The 13,200-nt window shown below is 41.6% G+C and overlaps 1 protein-coding gene across 1 annotated transcript; it reads left to right on the top strand.

Moving 5' to 3' along the window:
- The first annotated feature begins 2,619 nt into the window (after positions 1 to 2,619).
- On the top strand, positions 2,620 to 4,160 carry LOC138765901 (uncharacterized). Its single transcript, XM_069943041.1, has 4 exons — positions 2,620 to 2,874; positions 2,989 to 3,142; positions 3,417 to 3,624; positions 3,705 to 4,160. The coding sequence occupies exons 1-4, from the start codon at positions 2,703 to 2,705 to the stop codon at positions 4,125 to 4,127; spliced, it is 957 nt and encodes a 318-aa protein (XP_069799142.1). The 5' UTR covers positions 2,620 to 2,702; the 3' UTR covers positions 4,128 to 4,160.
- Positions 4,161 to 13,200: the final 9,040 nt, after the last annotated feature.

Below are 13,200 nucleotides of genomic sequence, written 5' to 3'. Positions count from 1 at the left end.
AGATGCTAAGAGCCGAGGCACCTTATTGACACACACTAGTCCACTTGGGGATAACTTCAGTGAAAGCTCAACTTAGAGACAGAGGCCTAGGATTCATAATACCTCACTTGGCAGTCTCCGAACTAGTGCAGGCAGAGTGCATGAGTATAAGGATTATTTTCAAGTAATTAAAAGAAACTTTAAGCACACATCCCGGCAGAGTACTGTTACTAATTAGACATGAGCTCTTACCCGGCCCCTAAACTACCCTTGCATACAAGTCTTCTACTATTTCCAGCCTATCTCAAAGGTCTTTCTAAACTATATTGTATTTTGGCGCTAGCACCTGTGAGCATTGGGTTTTTTGTTATACTCTGTATTGCACTGAAGCTGGTTAAGTTGACACTTAAGAGGCCAATGTAAGTTGAAATTATCGTATGATAAGGGACCACTGTATATTTAACAAAACTTAACCCCTTTAAATAATCCAAACTATATTGTATGATGGCCATTGAAGGAACTACATACTCTGCGCTACAAAATTGTTCTAATAACCACTAAACAAGGTGCTTCTCAGCAGTCAGTAAGTAAATATAATACATGATGAATAGAACAATACAAAAAATATATTTAGCATTAAGTGTTCTAGCTGATATTACATGATACTTTGGCAAACACGAGATTACGGCACTCATTAGCCCAGTCTTCCCTGCCTTAGCTTGATGCTGTAAAATAAATGTAATTATAGTCTTTGCTGTTTGCTAAACTGGGTGCTAGCCAGGTAGTAGAACTAAGAGAGGAAACATCTGAAAGAACACATCTATTGCAGCAACAAACTATAGTATTACAAAAAAAAAGCCCTTGTCCTCATTCACTTACGCATGTAAATGTGTGGCACATTCTGTTGAAATGCTGATGAATCACACAGTTATAAAGAGCCATATACCCATAACTAGATTTATTCAATATATGCCACAGAATGGGATAGTTTCAGGTAGTCTATATTTCCGACAACTTGAGACAGACATATCAAAAAGCCAAGCTATTAACGCCTACACCATCAATGTGACCATGTCAGTAAATATAGACTCAGCTAAATAGTTCAGCAGTGAGTCACTCCAATACACTGGGTCATTGTTAGCACCCATAGTACCTGCAGTTATTTATTCATAGTAATAATATGCCTACCCAGACAAATAACTTTATGTATGCTATTTTGTGGTAACTTTACATATTATATCTATTTTATATACTACATACAGTATATGTATAAAATTGTGTACACATGAACTTACTAACAAATGTAGCTAAGCTAAATTTTCATCTATGTTGGGTGATGATTGATCTCATACATAGGAGCATAGGAAGCCTGCTGTGTGAATGTACTGTAATTTGTGAGAATGAGACCATGTGAGCATTATGAGACTCCATGCTTGTTTGGGGTCGTTTGTTCCCAGCAGGCAAAGTGCTGGAATTATGATGGAAACCCTGGCCACTGGCGCATTGATGTGACAGATAGTCTTGATCTGTGATCCTCTTGTCTGGGCCATGCAGAGAAGACTTAGGTAATGACAATGCCTACCTGGTGTTAAGAGAGTACACCAGTGAGACAGGGAAGGTCAGATGGACAGCCTATTTGTGATATCAATGGTAACTTGTAATACAAAGACTGAGCAGTGTTAGCCCTAAAACAGAGTCATCTGGGAGAGCTTGAGAGACTGAGTTATAGTCTTCCCTTTGTTCAAAGGTCAATTACTGGAAATAAGATATTGAAAGTTTGTGTAGAGTCCCACCATAACCCTGGCTCAGGAAATAAAACTAAGGCTGGGTTTTTGCAATCCGTTTTTTTTTTTTTAACAGATGCATTTGTGTGCATCCGTTCTGATCCATTTTTGCATTGACTTCCATTATTTTAAAAACTGATTTTAAAAAAAACCAACCAGCGTACACAAAATGTGGTCGACCATGTTTTTGTGTACACTAAAAATAAATCTTTTTTTTCGTATGAACTCAGCATAAATGTAGAGAAAAATTAAAAGTAGGGGCCATGGGTTTCACAGTTAAAGATTGTGGCTGCAACCTGACAAACATGATAAATCTATCCCTGAATTTATGGTCACAATAATTTGCAGATTGCAATGTGACCCCATTCACCTTCACCAGTTGAGACCACTGGGTCCATCTAGTCTGCCCTTTTAGTATTTCCCTTCTTATTATTTTAGGATATCTTATTGCAGCCATAGCCTTTTGTACACCTAGGGGGAGATTTATCAAAGGGTGTAAGATTTAGGCCCTATGCACACGTTCCGTAATTTACGGATCCGTATTTCCGTATCCGAGTTAGTGCACATTGAAGTCTATTGGGCTATTCACACGATCAGTAGCAGAAATGGATGAAAATCAATCCGTAAAAAAAAAAGGACATGTCCTAGTGCGGACCATGTGCGGACCCTGATTTTTTTACGGATCCTCTCATTGAAATCAATTGCGTACGGATTGTTTACGGATTGAACCATGTTTGGCATCCGTATTTCCGTATTCCCGTGAAAAAATACGGATGACTCATGGGTCACATGGTTCTGTCTCTTAAGCAACCGCTGACAGGAAGAAGGAAGTGCAGAAGGAAGTGCAGAATCACATGCCGGTGGGAATTGAAAGTGAAAGCAGCAGCACATGTGGTGGGACCCAGAAACAGACAGAGAAAGTGAAAGAGAAGATTAAAAATGGATGTGGAGAAGCTCATTCACCTCATAGAAGAACGCCCCTACTTGTGGAACAAAAGAGATGCATTTTATGTGAACCGAACAAGAAGGGACAAGGGATGGTCTGAGATTGCCCATGAAATTTATGGCCAGCAATGGGCATCAGGGTCCAAGAAAGAGAAACAGGAATTGGGTATGTATGTATGTATGTATGTATATATGTATGTATGTATGTATGTATGTTTTGTTGTTAAGTCATGTAGTGCACAATTTATTGGTATTTCATAAGTGTACTGTGTTTTATCAGTGGAAAGACTGAAATCAAGGTGGCAGACATGCAGGGATCAGTTCAAGAGGGAGATGCAGATGAGAAGCCGCAGTGGAGATGGACGTATGCCCAAGAGAACATATGTGTACACAGAACAATTAATGTTCCTGAAACAAGTCCTGGACGTTGGCCCGTAAGTTTGTTTTACCATTAATAATGCCTATAATGCCCCTCCTGTGAAACTACAACCCCCACCATACCTAAAGTGTCCCTCCTGTGAAACTACAACCCCCACCATACCTAAAGTGTCCCTCCTGTGAAACTACAACCCCCACCATACCTAAAGTGTCCCTCCTGTGAAACTACAACCCCCACCATACCTAAAGTGTCCCTCCTGTGAAACTACAACCCCCACCATGGCTAGAATGTTCATTTTTTATTATAAAATTTTTATTACATCTTTGTAGAACATCTGATAATCTGGTAGCAGAAGATGAGGCTTCTGGTAGCTCCCAAGGAAATCAGGAGAAAGAAGTTCCGGATTCAAGGGAGGAGGAATCCATGGAGGCTGCTGAAAACCTGGACACATCTCCGGCTGAATCAGTGCAAATTTGCCAACGTCGTAGGAGAGAAAACCGTAATGTGGTGTCAACCAAATCACAAATTGACAGTGAGGTGAGGTAAGGCTCTTCTAAGCACTGTCAACAGGTCATAGAGACATGTACATAGAGACTTCATATTTTTTCTTTTTATAGGTCCTCGCAATACTGAAGAAACGTGGAGAGCAGAAGCCAAACCAGCTGTTCTGCAACAGCCTGGCAGTTGCACTGGACAGTGTACCTGAAGAGAAACGCCAGAGATGCTATGGGACTCTGTTGGCTGTGGTTGAGACTTTTAGCAAACATTTTGACCCAGACAAACTCTCCAAAATTGCTGATATGTTTAAGTATGGGGACACCCCAACCATCGCCACTCCTACCCAAACCTTATACACTCCTTCCCCCAATCACCACCCTCCCATACAGCGATACCTGCCTCGTCCAACTTCCCAACACTCCCATGAGTGGTATACCCCTCCTAACAGCCAGGATTGGGCATGCCGAAGCCCTCAAAATACACCACAACCGGCAGAGCACGCGTCTTCCACTCCCTACTCTCAGGATCTGTTTGAAGTGTAAATGTTAGTTCACATTAGTTTTTTAAAGAGTGGATTTTCAGTTAATAATTGGTGTTGAATCTGTGAGTTTGTTCAACTGGTGTCTTAAAGGGGTAGTGTGTTGTTTATAATTTTTTCACTCAACACATTTGAAGTTTAAAATGTGTTTTATGTTAGTGAATGTTCCCCCCCCCCACGCCAGACCAGACAGTGTGATACACTTCACTCACCAGATTCGTGCAAACCCCTGGGCACCATCTTCATTATCACCAGATGTTGCCCAGGGGTTTGACACGATTCTCGTGAGTATAGTGCATGACACTTTTGGGTCTGCCATAGGGTTGAGGGGAACCCTATTATATCACTAATATAACACACATTACAAAGTTTTAGAAAAGTTTATTTTGTAGTGAATCTACAAAAGCCATAGTACACCGTTACATATTGCACCCACGAGTGGTATACCCCACCAACCAGCCTGGATTAGTCATGCTGGTGAAAATGTCAACACGACAGGTGGAGCAGGCATCTACCCCTCCATTTTCTCAGTATTTTTTGGAAGTTTTTATTTACCATAGCTTTCACAAAGTTTGGAGTTTGTATTTGATGTAAGCATTTGTGATGTAAAGAAAATGTGTGATTTTCTACTGCAGTATTTAAAAAAAACAGTTTGCGATCATGGTTTGTCCGTTTATTTCACACCACATACAACATTTGTTATTTGAATGGCTCAATAGTGCTACATCAGCCTTTCCTTTTCCAAAACAGTTCAGGGTGGCCCGTGGACTTTGAGATATGTCCTCAGATGATGAGGTCTTAGTTGATAATTGTGCCTACATTACTCATTTTGAAAACCAAAATGAGAATGTGGACACAAATATCGGAAGCTCGCAGCCCACGTCAAGGGGCCTCATCTACTGTGAGTCCCTAACTAACTAACACAGGAACCAAAACTAAACTAACTAATAGAACTTGAAGCACCAGTCCAGAATCAAAGTCTCTTAACAGATATCCCTCTGCCATGGTACTGCTCCTGCTGGTGATAGAAAGTAGTCTGCGTAGAAGTCCCGGACAGCCAATCCTGACGATCCAGGCCTTCCTTGCAGGTTCCCTTCCAACGGGATGGGGGCAGACTGCATGGCTGACATCTGTTCCTCCGGGATGACTGTGGCATCATGAATCCTGACGTAGTTGTGAAGGATAACACAAGCCTGTATCACCTTCTTAACCTTGTCAGGAGTTAACTGAAGGGCAGACTGCATTACCCGCCACTTGGAGCTCAGAATTCCAAAGGCGCACTCCACATACCGCCTCGCACGAGTGAGACGATAATTGAAAATGCGCCTCCGGTCATCCAAGCCTCGCCTTGGAAAAGGACGCAATAGGTGGGTCTGTAAGCCAAACCCTTCATCAGCCACAATCACAAATGGAGCTGGAGGTCCAGATGATCCAGGTAGAGGCCTTGATTCCGGGATGCCCAGGTGGTTGGACTTCAGCATCTCTCCAATTCTGGAAGCCCTAAAAACACCAGCATCCGCTGCGCTTCCATAGGCCCCTATATCCACAACCACAAATCGATAGTCACTGTCAGCTAATGCTAACAGGACCATCGAGAAATAATGTTTGTAATTGAAATACAGGGACCCAGAATTAGATGGCTTCTTCACACGAATATGCTTTCCATCCAGGGCACCGATGCAGTTTGGAAACTGCGCTGTTGCTTCAAAGCCCCCAGCGATGCGGATCCAATCTTCAGGCTGGGGGGGGGTGGCATTACTTGGGCCCTCAGACGCTCCCAGATGGCTGAGCAGGTCAATCCAACAATAGAGGATATTGTGGAAATCCCCAACGCAAACTCATAATGCAGGCATGCAAATGAGTTACCAGTGGCAAGAAATCTGCAATAAAAGACAGTAAAGATTATTAGTATTTAAAAATTTCCAAGAAACAATAGTAGCATTTTAATACACAACATTAAAATAAAGCACCTGAGGGTCACAAGGAGTCTTTCTTCTGGGGAAATTGCCTCTCGCATTACTGTATCCCGGTATAGCAGTCCTGGACGCAGGTCAGCAAGGAGGCGATCAAAGGTCGCAATGGTCATCCGGCAATAGTTCTGGAACTTGTCAGGATACCTTCGCAGGTCGGTGTACAGCTGATGAAACTGTCCCCTTTCCGGGCGCGCAGAGACAATGGGGTGTACCCAGTATCTCCGACGCTTGCTCCTCGGCTCTTCTTTAAGCGTGTCCTGCTCTCCAAAGCGCTGGGAAACAAGCCAGGTCAGGAGTGCTTCATCAGCTACTTGATCGGTCATCTTCACGGTGATAAGTAAAGTCAAAAACCAAAGCTAGACAAGCAGAGGTAAATACCAGAACTGTCTCACAGCAAAGCAAACCAGAAATGGCAAAGTAAAATGGCTGACAAGCGATCATGTGACTTATTTTCGGGGTTTGGCAACTTTTTTTTTTAACTACTCAACTTTAATCACTTGCATAAAGCAGTCAGCAGCAAAAACGGATTTACGGAAATACGGATGGAATACGGATGAAATACGGATGGAATACGGATGTCCAATCCGCAATTTCTCACGGGTTGTTTCAGGACCAGAAAAAAATACTGAACGTGTGCATAGGGCCTTAGACTGGTGAAAACTGCCCACAGCAACCAATCACAGCTCCTCTTTCCTTTCAGCACTGCCTAAAGCTGAGCTGTGATTGGTTGCTGTGGGTAGTTTGCACCAGTCTAAATCTTACACCCTTTGATAAATCTCCCCCCTAGTGTTGTACCTCATACACTAGTGGTACACAATACAACAAAGATTAGTGCTAACAATCAAAGCAAACCTTTTGCTAATGTGCCGTTTGGACATAAAAAACTCACTTGGCATAAACACTATAGAGAGATGTATTCTGTCTGTGCTGAGCAGTGGCTGACTGGGAAGAGTAAAGGCCAATTACTGCCCGTTCGAGGCGATATTTGTTTAGTGTAATAGGACCTGTTGGAAGGTCACAATTAGATGCACAATGTTGGGTAATTGTGATCCTGAAAGATCCTGATTTTTGCAGTGGCGGTCTACTGCATGTCATTTTGTGTAATAGGAACAGCAGCAGTAGACCACCACTGACTTCAATAGGCAGCCTGAATGGTCTAAAGATTGTTCAGACAGCCCCTCCTGGTGCTCCCCGCTTGCTGTCTGTACATGTACTTTTTATCAAATACCGATTAGAAACCCATCAGAGGTGAGTAGTAGAGCCAACTCCAGAACTTTCCATTGAGGACGGTTCTCCTAGTTTCCTCTTGTAGACCCACCCCAAGTTGTTGGTACCGCAACTCACAGAAAGGGGAAATAACCCAAGTATACAGTGGTGTGTAGTTGCAGGTGCTGACAGAGCAGACCAGAGTCCTATGCGTTTTAGAAAAAATATAATACTTTACTGAAGGATAAACAGTACACATGATGCAAACAATGCAAATCTTGGCAAAGAACGCAGGTGCTAACAGTTGGGTAGAACCAGTGTTTGTAGTTGGAGGTGCTTTGTAGTAGAGAGGAGAGAGAGAAGAGTTGCCAGAGGAGCCCTGCTCAATGTAGTAAATGTGCTCTGCCGGAACAGGTCGGATATACCTATCCGACAGTGGTGTAGCTACCAAAGAGGCAGGCCAGGCAGCTGCTATGGGGCCCCTGCCACAGGGGGGTTTGGGATGCACAGGGAATGTAAGATCCGTCCTGTGTTCTTCTGCTTAACCTCTTATGCACTGCAGTGTGTAAGTGAACCAAAGTTTACTTACATGCTGCAACACAAAAAAAGGTTAAAAAGCAGAAGACAAGGAGATCTTTGCTTAACCCCTGACATCTGTTCTGTCTGCAAGCTTCGAGGTCAGGGGTTATCAGTGCACAAGCAGTGAAGCAGAGAGCTCATAGTCTTCTGATTTTTAATCCTTTTTTTGTGTTGCAGCATGTAAGTGAACTTTGGGTATTTACACACTGCAGTACATGAGGGGTTAAGCAGAAGGTAGTCTGCTCCTGCACCTATGTGTTTAACCACAAGGGCTCCTAATGGGCCCTTAAAGTTAAATACAGTGGACTGACAGAGCAAGAAGCCATTGGCTCTCTGCTCTTCCAGTCACTCTTGTGGCTGCAGGCATACAATTTTTGCTATGGGGCCCCATGAATCCTAGCAACGCCCCTGCTATCTGACAAAATCTCCCATGCTATATCTGTAGCTGTTCATAACTTGCTACCTGTTGCAGATTAGTTTAATATTAACAGACGGTAACAACACACTGGAGAAATCCTGTATAAATGGCATTACTGTTTACATTTTTATGATTTCATGCACATGGAAATACCTCAAGGATCATAAACCAGAAAATACTGGCCTCATGGTTGAATCATCATGTTTCAGTGGCCAAAAATACTGAAAAGACAAAAAGGAACATAAAGCAGATGAGAACAATTATGTGCAACACTGCAGTAAAAACAACAGCTCTCAAAATCCAACAGCTGCCGGACCATCAGTGCATTACAGAACGCCGAAGATAGATTGCATCTATGAGTGATTAATTGTGCAAGATGTTGCCAGGTTCAATTGACCACAGAACTATCCGGATGTGTAATTACAGGTTAATATTCCGCTACACAAGACTGAGGGGCCTAAGGCTCTACACCAGTGTTTCTCAACTCCAGTCCTCAAGTGCCCCATCAGGTCAAGATTTGAGAATCCGCCATGCAAAGCACACCTGATGCACTTACTATACCTGTGAAATACTGAGAAAATCCTCAGAAACGTAACCTGTTAGGGGTTCTTGGGGACTGGATTAAAGAAACATTGCTCTATACTGTGATGTATAGCAAATTTGCTTACCCTCCATATCCATTACATGAACCTTGAACCAATTACCCACCTGCTTATTGGCTAACAATGCAGAAAAATGACACCTCAGACAGCCCCATAGACCAAAGGATAAAAGCGTTATAAGCCTGGGAATGGAGTGATTTTAAGGAACATATATTTTTTAACAATGGTTTGAATTTTTTACAAGCCAACACATAAAAGAAAAGTTATACATGTTATATATTGTTGTGATCGTAACGACTTGAGGAACATATATAACAAGTCAGTTTTACCTCAGGGTGAATGGCGTAAAAATAAATCCCCCCCAAATAAACAATCCGTTTGGGTTTTTTTTTCAATTTCACCACACATTTATTTTTTTTCTGGTTTTGCAGGGTACTTTATGAAAAATTCAACCTGTCATGGCAAAGTACAATTAGTGGTGCAAAACATAAGGGCTCATGTGGGTTTCTAGGTAAAAAAAATGCAACTGCTATGGCCTTTTAAGCACAAGAAGGAAAAAAACGGAAGTGCAAAAATAAAAATCGAAATTGGCTCTGTGTTTAAGGGGTTAATGGGCCACCCATATGATCTAAGGATCGTCCGGGCAGCCCTGTCCACTGCTCTTGCTCACTGTCTGTGCATGTAATAGCAAAGGCAGCAAGTGGAGAACAATGAGGAAGCAAGATCTGACCTATGACCTATAAGGCTGTGCCTTAATGCAGGAGGGCGGCACTATGAAGAGAGCTCAGGAGCTGAGCTTGCTTCACAGCGGGTGAGGACTGGCTGCTATCGGCAGCCAGGCCCTCATCCTTAATGGCGGGCCGCGCCTCCGCCCGCCATTACCCCTTAAATGCCACGATCGTGCCGCAGCATTTAAGTGTAAGTGACAGGAGCATCTCCTGTCTTTTACTGATCGGGACCCCTGCAGCGTGTCTGCAGGGGTCTGGATCGCAAGGCCTAACTGCTGGAGGTCTCTTACCTTCCTCTGTGCAGTCAGGTCTTCAGTCTTCTGTCACAGGCAGGCTCTATCAGAAGATCACAGATAACATTGATCCCTGCTATGCTATGGCATAGCAGGGATCAATGTTAGCAATCAAATGAATGTATGTAATAGTTACCTAGGGGAATTTAGTGTAATAAAATAAATAAATATATGTTTTTAAAAATGCCCCCAAACCCCTCCCCCAATAAAAGTCTAAATTACTCCCCTTTCCCATTTTATAAATAAAACACATAAAAGTAATAAAATAAATAAACATATTATATGTGGTAACATGCGTAATTGTCCAATCTATTAAGATAAAACAATAATATTACCGCACGGTGTACGACGTGAACAAAAAGCGGTAAAAAAACTGCAAGGATTGCTGATTTTTTTAAAACATTTTATAGATAAAAAAAATTATAAAAACTGATTAATACATCCAATCTAAACAAATATGGTACTACTAAAAACTAGAGATCATGGTGCAAAAAATGACACCCCATACAGCCCTGTAGGTGAAAAAATAAATGCGCCATTTTAAATATACCTATTTGCAAAAATTTTTTTTACTGTTAATAAAAATAGTAAAACATTAGACTAGCTATGCAAACATGCATATCGCTGTATTCAGATTGACCTATAGAATAAAGATAAAATGTCAGTTATACCTCTAAATCATTGTTAATCTCATCGTAAGTCTTTCACAGTATATAAATATGACCACAAATATGATTGTTCACAATATATATACGAACACAAATACAATCATACTTACAATCATTAATTACGAATACATTAAGCACTTTTCATAGTGATTCATCTTCTCGTCTAAATGCCTAAATCATCTAAACCATTTAAAAGAAAAAAAATCATCAGTTGTCGTTCGCTAAACAAGAGTTTAAGCAATGTATCTGTAGGTGTAAAAGGAGCCTAAGAGAGATAACTGTTTAAAGTACCACATTGCTACTGACCACTGATGAAAACTTTCTTATTGCAGCTGAAATCGCACAGGGAGAAGTATTCTATCTGCATCCACGTTAGAATGTGTGACTTAGTGTCTCAACAGCTATATGTACAATATTTATATGTACAGGTCCACAGGGTAAGGCTATGTTCACACAACGTATGTTTTGCATAAATGACAGCTGTGGTTGCAAATTGCAGCAATGGCCTTGATTTATACAACACATACGTTGTATGTGAATGAATGGAATAGCGGCCGGAGTGTATACAGTAAAACCCTACTGTGTTGATCCAGAGGAAGGCAAAAACCCTCATTAAGGCAGATGCCAGTTGCCCCATCACAGGGTGAAAATTGCTTCCCGACTCAAATATAGCAATCAGAATAATCCCTGGATCAATGTCCTATCACACCCTTTGCAGCCAATAGCTAACATGTACCCTTGTATGGCTGTACGTTGCCATATAACAGTTATATGATATGGAATAGTACAGACATATATTTTTGAGCTATAGGAATAGCAGAATGTAAGCAGATCCTAACATTGCTTCTCATGCCTCATGCTTGCTGGCAGTGACTTACTGTGGGTTTAAACAACTATATAACTGTAGATTAGGCTACTTATTCAAACACAATTAATTCCAGGGATCATGTCAGTATCCTTCCTCTATCCAGTGGCTGCATCCCACCCCTAGCTGACGTTTGGAGTAAATACACTTGGCGACCATTCCATTTGCACCTTTGATGACTTGTACATGGTTTATGGACTTTAAAACTGATGCTAGGAAGTTCCTTGTATCCGTTCCCCTGGTCATGCATTATATAATTAGATCCATTTGGAAACTTATTTATAGTTCTTAGCATGAGATGTGTATACTGAAGAAACGTGATGTGTTGTTTTTTGTTTCCTTTGTATCTTCTTATACATTCAGACAGCAGGATGTATGAGTTTGGACTATATTCAGTCTGGCACCAGAACCTCCTTTGCTTTGCACAACTATGTTACCTTGACCGCAAGTCTAGTCACACACTAATGGGAATTTCTTCATCCTAGTTTATTTAATATGGCTCAGACAGCCAAGCCCATCCTGTCCTGTTAAGTGACAAGCCTATAGTTTATGAATCAGTCTAACAAACAATCTATTATTAGGAAAGATGCACACAACACAGTAAGAAGAGGCACGATTTAAATGTTTGGGACCTCAGTTCTGTAGACTTTGGGGTCTTCTAAATCTGTTTCTAGTTCTGAAACTGCCGTTTCCAACAACTTAAAAATAATAATATTCATGTGCTAACATATTTTGCACCCCTTTAAATGTTAAACGTCGGAGATTAAGCTAGCTATCCAGGGTAGAAGACTATAGAAAACTCCAAATCTACTCTTAAACCAAAGCAAATGTTCCCATAAGAAATCATAGAAATGCAGACAATTGGTTCCACACCCCAAAAATAATGATTTATTATTCTGAATAACATGTAAAACAAATGAAACAAACATTAAGAAACAGCAGAACATATGATATTATAAGTTACTGTACAGTAATGGAGAGGATGGGAAACACAAGGACTGACAGAGACTGCAGGGAGCAGGAAGGAATGAGCAGGGTAGATGTGGGCACATACATGCAGCACTCTCTGTCCGGGGAGAGAGGGGTTACAGCTATGGAGAGATTATCCCCACAGTCCTGTCCCCGGATGCAAGCCCCAGCCTGACATGGATCTGCTATAATTTGAAAGGTGAGGGAGACTTCCTGAGTCAGAGTACAGGGCTGTAGACCCAGCTATGCAGGCCATGCCAACCCTCCACTTGCGCTCCCACCCAGTAGGGGGAGCTCCTAAACCAAAGCAATGCTCTTAAACCAAGTCACAATTTAGAAAAATTGTGAGCTCTTAAACCAAAACGCTCTTAAACCAAGGTACCACTGTATAAGCATTGTGGAGAACATTAGTCTTGGATCATTGCTAGAATGTAGAGCAATGATATCATAATAAAGAGAGATGAGCAAGAAAATATAGATAAGGGCAGCACTGTAGAAAACTTTGAGGTTAAGAGTGTTAAAGAGGAATTAAACCTGATCTTTAAAAAACGTGCTGGATCCCCACCTCTGGTCCCAAAAAAATTGACCCACCTTCCTTGCATATGCCACAACCATTTTCTTATCACAGGGCTTTGTGTTTGAGGCTGTTGTGGGACACTACTGCCAGCACTGAGTGGCTAAACAGGCAATGTATGCACCTACCCCAAAAAGAAAAAGGATCAGCTCTGGAAGAACAGCAGTGGCTGAAAAGTGGAAGGAAAGTAGATAATAATAAT

The sequence above is a fragment of the Dendropsophus ebraccatus genome, chromosome 10 (genome assembly GCF_027789765.1).
Source record: "Dendropsophus ebraccatus isolate aDenEbr1 chromosome 10, aDenEbr1.pat, whole genome shotgun sequence".
Lineage (NCBI taxonomy): Eukaryota > Metazoa > Chordata > Amphibia > Anura > Hylidae > Dendropsophus > Dendropsophus ebraccatus.
This window is presented reverse-complemented; position numbering and strand designations above follow the sequence as displayed.